The following is a 17,787-nucleotide window of genomic DNA, read 5'->3' as shown; positions in this document are numbered from 1 at the left end:
CGAAACTTGACGGGTTTTATTTCTTTATTGAGCTTTTAGCTTAAAAAAAAAAAATGTGGTCCAATTACCGGAATATGGCTTATGAAATGCTCTGGTTTTTTTTTTTTTTTTTTTTTTGCTGGTCTGCGGCAAGTCAAAGGTGACAAGCCAATTTCTTGGGACAGTTGCCATAAGGACTTGCTTGGTGAGTTAAGCAACCTGTTATACACGTCCTGCACTATTTCCTCAGTCATTGCAGGACGTCCCCCACCCCCAATGGACATTCACCAATATGCTTGTTGTCTCTAGTTTTATCATCATCTCTGTATCACGTTTTGACAGCACTGCAACCAGGGCCGTTGCCAGATTAGATCGCGCCCTCAGGCAAACAATTAAATATTGCCCCTGATGGATTATAAGACAAAAATCTAAGAAAATCTCCAATTGCTATTTTGTTTTTCTTACAAGAGAAACATTAATGCAAAACAGTTACATAATAATATTCATTAAATAATTTGCTCTATGGGGGATATCGAACAATAGAACTGTTTATAAGCTCTTCTTAATTAAGCTATGTCTGCCTCTATCGATATAGTTGCTAGACCAACCAATCTTTCTTGGGTCATTGCTGTTTGCAAATAATTTTTAATCAATTTAAGCTTGGAAAAAATTCTTTCCATACTTGCTAGTTAACAGTAATAGTTAGCATAGCGACAGCGCTTACCACAATATCGCTGAACGAGCGCTTTATTAAGCCTTGCCGTGAGGCAGGCTGCCTCTATGCTATACCCTGTCGACAGTACTGACTGCAACATTAAACTGTTTTCTGAAATTTGAGCACACAAACTAGAATACACCCCATAGTCCAATATGATTTGACCAAGAACACTTTCTTCTCAATTGTGTGCATGTTTACTGCACCAAGACTGTCTGCAAACTGAGCTCATCAGGATGTTGGGCCACCATAGAAACCGTCACCAACTTTCAACGGACGTTGGAAGTTGGTGACGGTTTCTATGGTGGCCGCAGTGTGGCACATAGGTGAGACATGCCAGAGTCATGTTGCATTTAAACATGTCTCTATCCATGTCGGTACTCCTGTAGTTGCAACCATCTTGTTTGTATATTATTTCTGTAATAAACGATAGCTCGGGGGCCTCCTATGAGTGAGACACTCTGAATAATCAACACAACAGAAGAGCAATTTACCAGTGAAATAACTGAAGGGTAGGTAGGTAACTGAATATATATGTGTGACAACTGCCTTTCTTTACCAGAAGTAAGTTGTCACATTATTTATTCAAGATTGGCTAATTGAAGATAGTTTTGTTCATTTGAAGGTCAAATAATTGAGAGATTCTTATATATAAATTTACTGCTTATAATTTCTAAGTAACATTTTCAGTTTAGGTGATTTTTGTCATAATAAATTTTGACTGATTAATTTAATTTTTCTATAACTTTCAGATGGTGGCAGTCTTTCAGGTACTCCAGTTCATAAAGGTTTTACCCTAGAAGATACTTATGGAGTTATAGGGGCTAACTTTCCAGCCCTGGAACTAATGGCTCTTTACACTGCAGCTTCTATGCATGATTATGACCATCCTGGTAGAACAAATGCCTTTCTTGTATCAACTAATGCTCCTCAGGTATTATTATTTATTATTATTATTGTGGACCTCCATGGAGTTTAAAGATTTAAGTGGGAGGTCCACCTTAGACAATGTAAAGTTTATCATACCATTTCTTAAATTCATTCACCATCTGCACTCTCATCACCATCACAAGCAATGCATTTTGTGCTTCTACTATTTTCCATGCAAAAACTTCCTTATTATCCTTTTCAGCTTCTAGAGATGGTACTTTGTCTTTGTTGCTTCCTCTTGTTCTTCCATATGAAAAATTTGCTCAGTGATGACACCCTGGTAAATACCTCTCAATAGCATAAATGTCTTGGTCATATTACCTTCATCTTCTATCCAATAAACTCTGCAGTCTGCATGCTCTCAGTGTATCTTCATAACCAATATTGTATACTTCTGATATCATTTATGTTATCTCCCTCTGTAATCTCTGTCTCCATGGTTACTTCATGCCCTTCAAATCCCATTGACCAGATTGAGCATAATTTTCCAGATGTAGTCTGATCAGAGCATGGAATCACCACCCTTTTATCTCTGCTGTGAAGTTTGATACCACCATTCTACTCTTGCCCTTATGCAATAGCAAATCCTCTTTCCATTCCTCAGGAACTTTTCCCATTACAAGACTTTATTAAACAACCAGGCCAATAGCACAGCCAGTTCCTCAGCACATTGCTTTAAAACATGTGACAAAATTTCATCCAGTCCCACTGCCTTATTGATGTGTGAGTAAAGCAATGGGACTAATGGGTTTTTGCCAAGTGATAATTAAACAGCTCGCCGTCTACATTAGTCATCCAGCAGGGTCATCTGTCCACAATCATTTCTCCTCATACCATCCACTTAGTTCAAAAATTCCTTGGATTACAATGGTAATCTCATCAAATTATAAGTTTCATCTCCTCACAAAACTAGTTACCTTCCTTTTAGTCTTGGCATGAGGGAGAATGTGAGGAAGTTAATGGTAAGTGGGAGAATATTAAGAATGAAAAGACCTCAGGTGTGAATATAGAATAACTGAGTGAAGGCAGAGCAGTAAAGAAGATATTGTATGGTAAAGAAAATGGTGTGTCCTATATCTTTTAAAGATGTATGAGGTACAAGATAGAAGTGTATGTGTGCAATCATTGAATACCTGGAGGTACACGGTTTTGATATATAACATAAATCATGTGACAAGAGATATGAAAGAAATGTTGGGAATGACAAAAGAGTAAAAGAGATAGAATGTTCAATGCAGAAAGTTTTTCTTCTTGGTTGCAATGTATATTATAATTGACACATTTATATTATTATTATTACATGACACCTCCAGGGAGTCCAAAGACTCATCGAGGGAGGGCACCTACTCCACAGCTATCCATCTCTACCACTCAATCCACCAACTACAATGAACCGCAACTACTTTCATCATCTACACTAGCATTTCCCAAACTTTTCTTAAGATGGAACACTTCACAAATCCTGAGATTTTCACGGAACACCTTGGTTATTTTGTAATGTATTAATGTATTATTAATTAACAATTGATCATTAATTATTAATTATTAATTAATTAAACATAAACATCATTAAATTAATTTGTGCTGATTTTCATTGACATATCCCATTCTGAGCACCAAAAATTTATAATAATATTATAAGTACTTACGAGTGAATGCAGACTTTTTCTCCTGTGTGCTGGTAGTTTTCCTCTCCTTTTGTACATCCTGGAGATCGCTTAGTAGGCTGATGGTGGATTACTCACTATCTGTTGCGTCACAAACACCTTCAATAAGAGATTTCTTCATATTAAATTTAAATCTGCAGGCCTATTACTTTTAAAAAATCATGGCGCTATGGTTTTGAAACTTTCACCCTACAATACGACCTTGCGAAGAAAGTATTCAGTATTACTAGATTTGAGAACCGGATACAGACTACCTTGATCTTCAATTTTAGTGGAAAAATTTTCTTTATACTTCCTTGCTGATTGGTCACTAACGTTTGCAACACAGATGTTATTTCTTTCAGTTTTGAGAACAGAGGATATGTTTATGACCGACCATGAAAATTGCAGGCAATTTTCATGGTCGGTCATAAACAGCAGTATTCTCTTTCCCGATTGTTGAAAGATTTAGATGTGTGAAAATTAACGATAATTCATGAATATTTCCATGTTTAAAAATATGCCGCTTGGTCACTGACATTTGCTACACGGATGCCGTTTCCTTCAGTTTTGAGAACAGAGGATACCCACCCACTGTTATAATCCTCTTGCAGGCAATTTTTATGACCGGTCATAAACAGTGGTATTCCCTTTCCCAAATGTTGAAAGGTTTCGATGTGTGAAAATTAACAATAATTCATGACTACTTCCACGTTTAAAAATGCACGACTTGGTCACTAACATTTGCTACATAGATGTTATTAGGCGTTCTGGGTCTGAGCTTTTCGACATATTCACAAATATTATTCTCTCGGAATATTTCCACTATAAAATATTTATTCATGAAAAATGCTTAGAAAACTAAAATGACAAATTTCAGGAGAACTTCTTGCAGAACACTTATTCACCTTCTGCGGAACACAGTTTGGGAAACCCTGATCTATGCCAATGCCATCTACCACCACTCTAGTATTTTCACAAACAATCACAATACCGGCGGGATTCGAACCCACAGCCTTTTAGCTGGAGAGCAGATACACTAACCACTTGGCCAACCAGGCTGGCTTATTCTTGTTTTGTTTTTTTATATAGTAAAGCCTGTAGGATATCTATGACTATAGAATAACGTGTATGCTACAGTAAATAACTTTTTTTTTACGTAAAAATTTCATCTTATGTATCATGAGACAACATAAATACAACTAACAAACAACAATAAGAAATTATATAAATTAAGTGGATGTTAAATCCAAGCATTATTTCAAAGCCGAATACATAAACTATATAAAAGCTTCGGTGAAGTTTGACCAGAGAGCTTATGGGAATATACTCAGCATCATACTATGATCTGCTCCAGCCAAACGATAGGAAGCATGATTGCTGGTAAGCGTCTGAAGCTCTCTCTGGTCAAACTTTGCCGAAACTTTTATAGTTGTTAACTATATTCGGCACGAAACTTTTATGGTTTCTGTATTCGGCTTTGGAATAATGTTGGATTTAATATCCACTTAATTTATATAATTTTGCATCGACGAAGTGAAGCCTTTTAGCTCTTTATTTTAGTAAATAAGAAATGAATTCAAAAAACAGTAGTGTGCATGCTTAAATTGGAAGCCTTCTACATATACAGTCACGTGTTCATGGATTAAAAACTACGGCTGAAATTAACATAAATTAAATTGATACATGAACATGGTACTTGGTATATATGCCAGGTAGCATCATTGATGAGAGTTTGTCTTTTGGAGAAGGTAGCAAGTTGTAAATTTGGTTGATGAGTTTGTAGGTAGCAATGAATTGATTTTTTCGCATAATTTTTACCACATGTTTAGAGATGTCTTTAATATATCGCATAGAAGTCCTGTGAGCTTCTTCTTATCTGGGTTGATTTGTAGGAGAGTGGTTAATTATTTTTTGGGTTGTTATTGGATTATATCCATTTAGTAAGGCTGTTATTTCTTTGATAATTTTCAATTCTTGTATTAGAGATTCTTCAGAAGAACAAATCTTGTGTGCTCTGGATACTAAAGATTTTATGATGCCATATTTTTGAGATGGATGGTCAGCTAATGTATTATGGATATAATGACATGAAAAAGTTGGTTTTTGGTAGACAAAAGTGGAAATGAATCCATCTCGTTGCATTGGGTGTGTACATCAAGAAAGGAAATACCTTTTTGATGATTCCTTTTCTAGTGTGAACTTGATAGGAGAATGCAGGATGTAGATTTTTTTTGTAGAAATTAGTAGAGTCCAGGTTCTGTGTGTGACTCCAAACTGCAAAGTTGTCCTCAACATAGTGTAGCCACATTGTTGGTTTTGGGTCAAGAGTGAAAATTCTATCTTCTAGGTGTTCCAGAAAAAAGATGGCTAAGTTATTTGATAAGGTTTAGTCCAGTGGTGAGCTATGGAAATTTTAACAAAGGGCTTGCATTGTCGAGCAAAAAAAAAAAAAAAGAAAAAAAAAAGGGCCTCACTTAGCCTTATAATATTTATATTGTGCCTTTGTAGCTTCTGACAGATATGGTAATTCCTGTAGGATATCAATCATTAATGCTAGATCTTTTAAAAATTCCAAATTGAGAAGTCAGTTTAAAAAGCCCTTATATTTATCGTTCAATGCAAAATGCTTGCATACTGGGTAATTTCTCCGCAAAGCAAGAGCCGTTCGTAAACTGCAAGCTGCCCATTGTGGTCCAAACACAAGGCTGATCTTTAAAATTTCGATACCAAGGTCTTTTGCAATGGTATTTAATTCTTGTTGATTTTTTGGTGATTGATGATAAAAAGCATATAATTTATCCATAAATATTTCAAAATGATTTATTTCTTTAATGTTTTTTTATCGAATCATCTAAGTGTAAGTGAATCATCTAAATGCTAAGTGTAAACGATGAGTGCAATGCCAAATCACAACGTTGGGAAAGTTTTGAAGAAGTTTGATTGCAACCACCTCATTTGTTTCCTAACATTACACTAGCTCCATCAGAACAAAATGCAATGAAATGATTTTTTATATAGTTATCAGAAAATCCATATGAATTTAAAGTAGCAATTATAGTAGCATGTATACATTCCACGGTGGTATTTTCTAGTTCTACAAGATTATTAAACAAGAAGAACAAGGGGCTTGCAAATTTGAGAAAAATTTAACAAAGGGCTCGCGTGAGCCCCATTATAGCTCACCACTGGTTGAGCCCATTACTGTTCCTTCCTGTTGTTTATATATTTTATCTTTCCATGTGAAGTAGCCTGATATGATTGCAAATTTGAATAATTCCACTATGGTGGAAATTTTGGGGTTAATAATTCTATTGTTTCTATGTGAGGGATAAATTAGTGAAGAGAGAGACATTGTCAAAGCTTGTCTAACATGTCTGCATCTGCTAGTTTAATGTCTTTTATCCTTGTATTGTATAAAATTCTATGGAATTTTTTATCGAAGAGGTTATTATTATTATTATTATTCAGGCCTCCAAGGAGTCAAAAGACTCATCGAGGGAGGTCCTTTCTAAGACATAAAGTCTGTCAAGACTCATTGAGGGGAGGTCCCCCCATGAGAAACACAAAGTTTATCATACCACTCTTTAAACTCACTGACCGTTCTTGCTCCCACCACTCCATCAGGCAATGCATTCCACGGCTCAACCACCCTCCACACAAAGAAACCACTCCTTACCCTCTTGCTCACAGTTTCCTTTCGTAACTTCCAGGGATGGCCTCTTGTCATCACTCCTTCCCGCTGATCAACCAAGCAAAAGAACTCCCCAGTGTCAACCCTGTAACCACCTCTCAACAGTTTAAAAGTCTCAATCATATCACCTCTCCTTCTTCTATCCACCAAACTCTGCAGTCCACATTCTCTCAGCCGATCCTCATAACTATCCTTGTACAGTCCTGAAACTATCTTTGTCATCCGTCTTTGTATCCTTTCCACAGTTAATTTATCCCCTTCAAATCCTGGGGACCAAATCTGAGAACAATAGTCCAAGTGTGGTCTGATCAGAGACTTATACAATGGAATGATAACCCTCTTATCTCTGCAGGTCAGTGTCCTTCTCATAATAGCAGCAATCCTCTGTGTTACCTTCACCACCTTTGCAATATGTCCCCTAAACTTCAGGTTTCTATCAATCATCAACCCCAGATCTCTTGTCTCCCCTACTTCCTCCAGTATAACTCCTCCCATAGAGTATGCAGCATCCCATTGATATTTCCCAAACCTCAAGACCTTACATTTTGCTGCATTAAACTGACACCCCATTCATTTGCCTATCTATCTAGCTTATTTAAATCCTCTTGCAGGGCTACCACATCTGCACTATTACTAATAATCCTTCCCAGCTTCGCATCATCCCCAAACAACTGAATATCCCCTTGCAATCCACTGGCAATGTCATTGATATAAAGGTTAAACAATATAGGTCCTAGTACTGAGCCCTGTGGGACCCCACTTGTAACCCTCTGCCTCCTTGAAACTGCTCCACCATACACAACTCTCTGATACCTATCAGACAGCCAATCCTGAATCCAGTTGACCAATCTGACATCCAGACCCATGTGCTGCAACTTAAATATCAGCTTATCATGTGGCACCCTGTCAAATGCCTTCACCAAGTCTAAGAAAATTGCAGTATATGCCTTTCCCTCATCTAATGCTCTTGTAACTTTATTATAAAAGGCTAGCATATTGCTAAAACAAGAGCGTCCTTTCACAAATCCATGTTGATTCTCACAGATAACATTACCCTCATCTGCCCAATGCTGTACACGGTCCCTCACTACTTTCTCCAAGATCTTAACAACTACTGATGACACACAGACTGGCCTATAATTAGACACTTCCAGTCTGTTACCACCCTTATGCAATGGCACTATCTTACCTTCCTTCCATTCCCTGGGCACCTTTGCCAAAGCCAGACTTTCATTGAAAAGCCACGTTAAAGGTATTGTCAATTCCCTAGCACATTCTCTCAAAACTCGTGGCGAAATACCATCCAGTCCCACAGCTTTACTGACATCCAGAGTACTCAGTATCTGAAACACACTCTCCTCCTGTACCTCCAGACCTTGTACCAGTCCTATCCCTCTAGCATTAAAACTGACTACTCTAGGATGAAATACTCCAATAAAGTGTTCATTGAACAATTCCACTATGTCCTCTGCATCAGTCACTCTATTCCCATTTTTATCCCACAATATCATTCTTCCACAGTCATTTCTCCTCCTACTGGCCACATAGCTAAAAAATTCCCTAGGATTTTCTTTGGATCTTAGGGCCAATCTCCTCTCATATTCCAGTTTCGCTTTCCTTACCACACGAGTCACTCTTCTGGCCTGTGTCTTATATTCCTCATGCATCTCTTCACCTGTCTCCTTATATCTCTTCCATAGCCTCTTTTTCGCATGCAATTCCTGTTTAATATTGTTTGTCATCCACTTTACTCCAAATTGCGCCCTCTTCTTCACTCGTGGTATACAACTTATCATTGCTGATAACAAATATTCTTTCACAATTTCCCACGCACTGGTGATATCCCGGCCTTCCAATTCCTCCCTCCATGAAACTTCCCGAAGTTGACGTCTAAGACTATTATAATCACCTGCCTTATAATTCCACATAAGTTCCCGTCTCTTTGATACTCCTGCATGTCTATTCATTTTCCAAGTCAACACCATATGGTCACTCTCTCCAACTGGTGGGAGAGACGTCAACTCAGTTATTATCAACTCTTCTGATGCTATAACCAAATCCAAAATTTTTGAACCTCTTGTTCCCTCTGTTACATGTTGCCTAAGACATTTGTCCCTCAAGAATTCTAGAAATTCCATTCCCCTATTGTTACATGCATCTTCCTCTCTCCAATTTATACTACTGAAGTTAAAATCTCCCATAACAATCATTCTTCTTGCACTTGCCAAACTTAGCTGTCTAAACATCTCCTGGTCCCCATCCTCTGTGCTCCTGGGTCTGTAGCAACACCCCACTAAATATCCTGTCTTGCCTACCTCTACCTCACACCATACGCTCTCAAAATCATTTGTCTCACTTCCTTCCAAATTCTCCACTCTTAGAGGACATAGGTCATCACTTATCATAAGCAGCACCCCACCACCACGCTTTCCCCTCCTATCCTGGCGAAAAATGCTATACCCAGCGACTTCTATTTCTGTTTTTATATCCCCTTCTGTCAACCACGTCTCAGTGATCGCAATAATTTTTGGCCAGGCTGATGCTATCTGTGCCACCAATTCCTCTCCCTTATTCCGGATACTCCTGGCATTAGTATACAGCATATAAATGCCATTGTTTCTATACCCAGCATTATCCCTTCTAGACTCCACTGGGCTCAGTCTTACCTGACATTGTCTCCCTTCTCCCAAGTATCCATTCCCACAAGAGGCCACCCCCCTGCTATCATCCTCCCTGGGACACACTGACTCGTTGAGAACAGCAATCTCTCCAGATGCCTACGTCCTTCCTCATTCAAATGTAAACGGTCTCTCGCATACAACTCCTCTCTTTCCTCAAACGCACTCCAAGCATCCACATATACCAGTCCTCTCTTGTCACACATTCTCGCTATTATGCCATTCAATATCACCGCTCTTCTGCTCAGCTCATCATTATCATACCTAGGCAACACGCACACTATTTTTCCTCTCTCTGTCTTCTTCCGTACAGTCTCAAGCAAAAATCTCATATCTCTCGCTGCCCGACTTACATTACCACTCAAGTCATTCGTTCCTACCATCACAATCATCTCATCCACCCTTTCACTTCTCTTAATTGCCATAGCCACCCTTTCTATTGTTCCTCCTGGCAAACACTCCTCACGCATCCTATCTTGAACACCACGGATCATTGAGTCGCCATACATTATACCTCTTACCATTCCCTCGCTCCTATTGTTTCCATTCTCTCCTCTTCTTTCATTCCCATACCTCTCTCTTCTACTGTTTCCATTTTCTCCTCTTCTAGCACTCCCATACATCTCTCTCATTCCCTCTCTCCTACTGTTTCCATCCTCTCGTCTGCTAGCATTCCCATACCTCTCTCTCATTCCCTCTCTTCTACTGTTTCCAATCTCTCCTCTTCTAGCACCCCCATACCTCTCACTCATACTCCATAAATTCTCTCTCTCCTACTCTGATTCGCCTTGCATTTATCTCTTCCATTCTCCTAATCTTATCTTTCATACTTCTGCTCTCATTCACTAGACATTCCACCTCCTCTTTCAACTCATCTATCTCCCTCTGCAGGTCAGTCACTCTTAATCTAAATTCACTCTCCCAAACAAAACCATCTCCTAAACTTCCACAGTCACTCACACCTTCCACACTATCAACCATTATTTTCTCATTCTCTCCTATCATACTACTTGTCTTCCTACATTCATTCTCCGTTCCTGGAGCAACAAAGTTGGATATCGATATATCTAATGTACTTATTTCCTCCAACTGCCTGCATTTTGCGCACATACGCTCTTCACTCTCTTTAACAAGCCACATATGTAATTCCCTAGAAGCATACATGCCACAAGTACTGCATGCCACAAAGTCCCTTATGATATTGCTAATAATTGAGTTCTTAAATGGCGGAGGACTTGGCGTTACGCCACTTGCGACTGCTGCTGAATCCACCATCGTTCCTTACTGCTGAGTTCCTTACATGAGTACATGCAAAAAAATAATTATTCAATTAATAAATAAGAGGGGAAAAAAGTACAAACATCAGAACATTTAAGTACTAAATATAATTAAATAAAATGAAATATAACTAAATACAGTAACTTAGCTTCGTTTTGTCTTCCACCGTTACGCGTTCGATTCTGACGGTACCAACATATATTATATCGCGACAGCAACTAACTTCCGAAAAACAACCACTGAAGTACACTCGTATTCAGAGAAACAATTCAGCACTCAAAAACGTAGGAAAACGGGGGAAAAAAACGGACTATTCACCGATTAAAAATCACTTTCTTCTGCACAGCTCAAATTCACCGCCACTTGCCAGGTTGAGTGGCCAGTGCAGAGATGGAGAGGGTTAGACAGGAATCTTGATATATTATTATTATTATTCAGGCCTCCATGGAGTCAAAAGACTCATCGTGGGAAGTCCTTCCTAAGAAACACAAAGTCTATCAAGACTCATCGAGGGGAGGTCCCCCCCCCCAAGAAACACAAAGTCTATCAAGACTCATCGAGGGGAGGTTCCCCCCCCTCCAAGAAACACAAAGTCTATCATACCACTCCTTGAATTCATTGACCGTTCTCACTCTCACCACTCCATCAGGCAATGCATTCCTTGATTCAACCACCCTCCATGCAAAGAAACCACTCCTCACCCCCTTGCTCACAGTTTCCTTTCGTAACTTCCAGGGATGGCCTCTCATCGCTCCTTCCTGCTGTTCAACCAAGCGAAAGACCTCCCCAGTGTCAACCCTGCAACCACCTCTCAACAGTTTAAAAGTCTCGATCATATCATCTCTCCTTCTTCTATCCACCAACCTCTGCAGTCCACATTCCCTCAGCCGATCCTCATAACTATCATTGTACAGTCCTGAAACTATCTTTGTTATCTGTTTTTGTACCCTTTCCACAGTTAATTTATCCCTTTGAAATCCTGGGGACCAAATCTGAGAACAATAGTCCAAGTGTGGTCTGATCAGGGTCTTATACAACAGAATGATAACTGTTTTATCTCTGCAGGTCAGTGTCCTTCTCATTATTGCAGCAATCCTCTGTGTTACCTTCACCACCTTTGCAATATGTCCCCTAAATTTCAGGTTTCTATCAATCATCAACCCCAGATCTCTTGTCTCCCCTACTTCCTCTAGTATAACTCCTCCCATAGAGTTATACTGGAGGATATGTGGGACTGCTCTATGGAATACACAATAGGTCTGAGTGAACAGTTACTTTTATGTAATTTTGGTGAACCATATATTCAAGTCAGTCTTGCATGGTATGTTTTGTGTCTTTTTATGGTTTTCTAAGGATATTGTTTTCATCCAGCAGCTTGTTGAGTTATTTGAACTGACTTTTGGTAGGATCATTATTAAGCTGGGAGTAAGTATTGCAATCAAGAAGCAGTAAATTCATTTTCCGATCATATGATTTATCATCTAAGACTACAGTGGTATTGCCTTTGTCAGTTTTGGTGATAACTACATGGTTATTACGTTTTAGGGAATTCATGGCTTTTAATTCTGCTGGTGGAATATTCAATTCTGATAGTCGGGCATCATAGATCACTTTGGCAATTTCAAAATGTAGTCTATTAGCTTCAGTACCAGACAGATGACTGGTGCTCTTTTCAATGTTGTGTATGAAATCTAAATATGGAATACATTTGGGCAAATCGCAAACTTATGACCTCGTGCTAGTACATTCAGCTTATCTTCAGTTAGAGGCCAGCCTTTGACTAGTTATTCTTGTTTTAATCCTATGCCCAAGTGTAAGCATAAGGTAACTTTACGACTCATCTACTTGTATACAGAGGCTGTTGCATATAGAGACAACAGCCTCTGTATATACAAGAAGATGAGTTGTAAAGTTACAATTGTCTCAGCATCCCATAACACAAAAATGTTATAGGAGGGAGAAGGACTACTCAGACTAGTTTCAACCTTTATTGAGGTCTCATTAGTGAGAGCCAGATGCAAGGTTAACTGTTCTAATACAGTGGATTGATTGGACCTGTGGTCCATTATCCCTTTGACAGATTTGCAACAAAATTTCTGGATTAAGGAATATTATTGAGCACTTGACTCACCACTGTGGACTATTGACTACCAGTGAGTCTTTTTTATCTAAAGAAATGGATGGGTAACAAGAGTTATTACGAGATCAAAAGAATGGCAGAGGATCAGACACTTTGGCATACCATAATTGCTAACCTCCAAATTGGAGAAGCTACTTAGGATGAAGAAGAATTTTTTTTTCTTTTTTTTTTTTTATAAGAAAAAAATAACTACTTGTTCAGTGTAGTTTTTTGGGATGTTTGTCCTGAGATATTTGTTTTAGTTTACCGCTAAGTGGTAGACTGCAATGGGCTTGGAATATTATTGAGCCTTTGGCTTGCCCATTTTGGACTTCTGGCAGTAGTGGGTTTTAAAAAAAAAAAAAAAAAAAAAAAACCTTGTTCAATATGGTTTGGGGATATTTATGTTCTGCAGAATCATTCTCACTGTAGCCTATTGCTTGGCAGATTAGTGGATTAGGTCAGATAGCAACATGTGCAAAGATATTTGCAGCCTTTTTTGCATAGGAAAGTTTTGATCTTAGGGATATCGGCTTCTCTGTGAAACTGTATGTTTCTTATAAACCATGATGCATTAAATGCTATTCATAAACATTTATTTTAGATTGTGTGTAGTTTGCTCATGTTTAAATCCACTGTGTGACTCCATGTGGCTGAGCCATACATCAGAACTGGCCTGATCAGCATCTTGTATAGCAGCAGTTTGAGTTCTGTGCTTAGCCAGCTACAATGATTCAGTAACGAGTTATAGCTGCCCCATTGCCCTATTTGCTTTTGAGTAGACATGATCGATATGAGTTATAAAACGAAGCCCTTTATCTAGTCATACCCTATTTGGCTACTGGTTGCCATGGAATGAGGGTTTCAAACATGAAAACTTCGCCCTCCAGGGGAAACTCGTCTTCTTGTGAATAGCACTGCAGTGCTCTTGTTTGCATTAACATCAATTCACCATTTTTTTAATCATTGCTCTAGCACTGAAACTGCATTTTTGCCAATCCAGGTTGCAAGGAGCAGGCCATTATTGCAGTATCATCTGTGTATAGGGCCATTGTGGTGGCAACTGTGCATGGGATGTCAGCCACATAGATAGCAAAGAGCAGAGGTGTGACAGCAGGGAACCTTGGGGGATGCCTGCAGTGATGTTGCATTCAGACAATCTAATTCCCTGTATCATCACTTGGAGTTTGCAATTTCTGAGGTAAAATTTGATAAGTTTGACTGGTCCTAGTGGGAAATTGGCCTGCAGGAGTTTGAAAAGAAGCCTATTATGCCGTATTTTGTCAAATGCAGTGTCCAAGAAAATCGTCCCTGTGTGCTGCTTCCATTTGGATGAGATGGATCTTCTTATCTAATGTTTTACATGACCTTGAGAACTTATTGTTCTGTGGTAACTACATTTGAAGTGGTTCACCTCGAATCCAAATTGCTCACTGGAGATTAGATTTAATTGTTTAGTGACTTTCCATACTCTTATTAGTATTACTCTCTCAGCTATTTTACTTAGGCAGGAAAACAGACTGATTGGGCAATAGTTTAGGGGAATATCTGCTGCTTTTACTAGTTTTGGGATTAAGATCACATCTGCTACTTTCCATCATGCAGAGAAGTAGTGATATCTTAATATTGCATTAATAACAGCAACAATATGCATTGCAGCTTTATGTGACATGCATTTGATAATTTTGTTAGAAATCCCATCTGGGCCTGGTGCTTTCCTGTTCTTAAGTTTGGTGATTCACATACCTAAGCAAGTGACATCAGTTGAATGAGGTTTATTGTACGCTGTGCATTTTAGCATATAATGTACAAGGGTGTGTACGTTACTCATGATGTCTAGATCCACATGGGTGTGGTTTGAACTACACTACTTCTCTAGACTGTCAGCAAACTTCATCTTTAAAAGTTTATTTTTCACTTGGTTAGACTATAATAAATTTAGTTTAATCCTTTATCCAAGTGTGAGCAAACAAAGTTTGCACCTGAAAGTATCTTCAGGACTGGAGTAAGGTGGTACAGCACCGGGCAACTCATCGCAAAGATGGAGCAAGCTAACATCACTCCTATCTCAGTATCTCCCATAATGCAAAACACATCTCCTTGCAGATATGTATAATGTTATGCATTAAGGGAAGGGCCACTACCCAGAATAGTTTCGACCTTTATTGAGGTCTCTTCAGTGGGAGCCAGGCCCAAGTGGAGATACCAAGCAGAAGCATTAGCAAGGTCATCTCTACGTATTCCCTTAATGCATAACATTATACATATCTGCAAGGAGATGTGTTTTGCATTATGGGAGATACTGAGATAGGAGTGATGTTAGCTTGCTCCACCTTTGCGACGAGTTTCCCAGTGTTGTACCACCTTACCCCAGTCCTGAAGATACTTTCTGGTGCAAACTTTGTTTGCTCACACTTGGATAAAGTATTAAACTAAATTTATTATGAACTTCAACTTTATCTGTGTCCTGGTAAACCATACCAAGTTCACCATGGATTGGCGAGAAAAAGATTACAGTCTGTGAGTAGAGGTCTGGCCATTTTTCAAAGCACCTGGTCCTCTGTGCTTACAGACTAAAGCAGTGGTGGCCAGTGAAAATTTTAAGTGGGGGTGCTGCATATACAAAAAAAAAACAAAAAAAAAAAAAACACTTTTTTCCTAATCAGTAACGAATTTATTAATAAATAAATTTACATATTAAAAATTGCTTTATTAAAAATATTTTATCCTCACCACGAACAAACACCAATAATTAAAGTTTCATATAAAATAGCAATGACAAGTGCAAATGAATATCGGCGTTAGATTGCAGCGCATTTGTTTCGTGTAACGATAATTGAAAAAATATAATTCTTTTCATATTTTCAACATTGGCACTCATCATAATTCAGCCTTGTATCTATAATAAATAATTATATGTTATTTTAACAAAATAAAATAAGATTTACAAAAAAATAGTTCGCCACGAACACGCGCCAATAATAAACGTTTCATATCTCACAGAAATAATGAGCACAGGCATAAGATACACTGCGCAAGCGCATTGTATCTAATGACATAACATGCAACGACAGCAAATGAATATCAGCGTTAGATCGCAGTGCATTTGTTTCATGTAACGATAATTGAAAAAATATTATTCTTTTCATATTTTCAACAGTGACACTTGTCATAATTTAGCCCTGTATCTATAATAAATAAATAATTATATGTTATTTTAACAAAATAAAATAAGATTTACAAAAAATAGTTCAGCATGCACACGCAGCAATAATAAACGTTTCATATCTCACAGAAATAAGGTGTGTAAGCATACTAAATATACACTGCCATTTGAGAAGTTACAGTTGGGAATGATGTAACGTGCAATGGCAAGAGCAAACGAATATTGGCGTTAGATCGCAGTGCATTTGTTTCGTAATCTAAAGCGTTAATCGAACAATTCCAATTATTAACTATTCAATCAATGTCAAAACATAAGCTGTAACCTTTAACATGTTGTACTGCATTTATATAATGTTGTAAGCATTGTTATTATTTATAAACACAAACAAAATTTAATTTTTTCATTTTTTCCTTGGGGGTGCTGCAGTGTCACAATGCTTACGTACTGTGGACTAAAGTTTTGCCTGCAAAAAAAACTTATGCCACTGGACTAAAGTTTTGTCACTCACTGTTGATTATTTCAATAGTTTTTAAATACGTATTGAACTTCCATTGTAACTAACTAACTCAATTAACCCTGTTGAGTGCTTGTCAATGTTCTAGGGCCAGCATTCTGTGGTATTGTTGCCTGACTCTGTTCTTTTCACAGATCAGGTTTTTAATCTCATCCAGAAGTCACTAGAGTTTGTGTATGGTACAAAGAGTTATCTGCTTTTCTAGGCTTGAAATTGAGTCATCAATGTTTTTTTTCATTCAAGTCAGTTTGTGTAGAGCAGTCGTTAGTTTTGTTCAGTTAATAGTTGGGTTTGATCTGGGTTATTTTCATGTTGTAAGCCCAGTTGGAGTAAAACTCGGTTGTGGTCAGAGCTGAGGTTGTCCATAACACTTATTTGGTATTGATGCATGCTATTTTGCAGTATTGCTATGTCAAGGACAACAGGAAGTCCTGCCATATTGCAATACATGAGTTCTGATCACTGTGTTCCTGGCAGCAGCAGCAAAGTCATTGTTGGTTTTACTGTTTTGATTTGTAATTCTGCTGTTTCAGGCTAGACCATTGTGTGCTTAGCATTTAGGTCTCCTACTACTAATACTGCTTCATTTGTTTCTAGAATTTCAGTCAAGTCTGCTTCCAGTAACTGTTTGTTTGGAAAGTTTTTCAGGTGACCCATGTTTGCAGTTCGGACCTCCACTCCCATGATTTCATCATCATCATTTCTATGTTCTGTGTTGGTAGTGGCAGGATTTACAATTTCACTGTGTTTTATATTGAGGTTGACAAATATGGGCATGCCCCCCCCCCATCCTTCAGCATTGGGTCTATCATTGTAGTATAGAACATAGTTCCTGAGCTTTGGATTGCCGGCAAAAGATTACCTCAGCACTATAGCATGTTGTAAATTATTGTAGTTCACATATTTTGTTTCCTAGACACTGGCATTCCAGAACACAACCTTTAGAGAGTTTGGCTTTCTATGCTCATTAACCATCAACACTAGTGGAGCAAGGATTGTTTATGTATGTCTTACAAACTTGTTTGTGAAGTCCTGGCTGGGGTTTACTTTGCTGAGCTCAATTAACAT

The 17,787-nt window shown here is 38.2% G+C and overlaps 1 protein-coding gene across 1 annotated transcript in view; it reads left to right on the top strand.

Annotated features, from left to right (window-relative positions):
• LOC150109140 (cGMP-inhibited 3',5'-cyclic phosphodiesterase 3A-like) overlaps window positions 1-17,787 on the top strand; it is a 218,130-nt gene that overhangs the window by 82,065 nt on the left and 118,278 nt on the right. The window contains exon 8 of the mRNA XM_090401631.1: window positions 1,447-1,628. Coding sequence (XP_090257757.1) covers window positions 1,447-1,628 — 182 coding nt within the window. The remainder of the gene's footprint in view (window positions 1-1,446; window positions 1,629-17,787) is intronic.

Source organism: Typopeltis vanoorti, chromosome 2 (assembly GCF_054136105.1).
Source record: "Typopeltis vanoorti isolate ZY-2024b chromosome 2, IOZ_Tvanoo_1.0, whole genome shotgun sequence".
NCBI lineage: Eukaryota > Metazoa > Arthropoda > Arachnida > Uropygi > Thelyphonidae > Typopeltis > Typopeltis vanoorti.
This window is presented reverse-complemented; position numbering and strand designations above follow the sequence as displayed.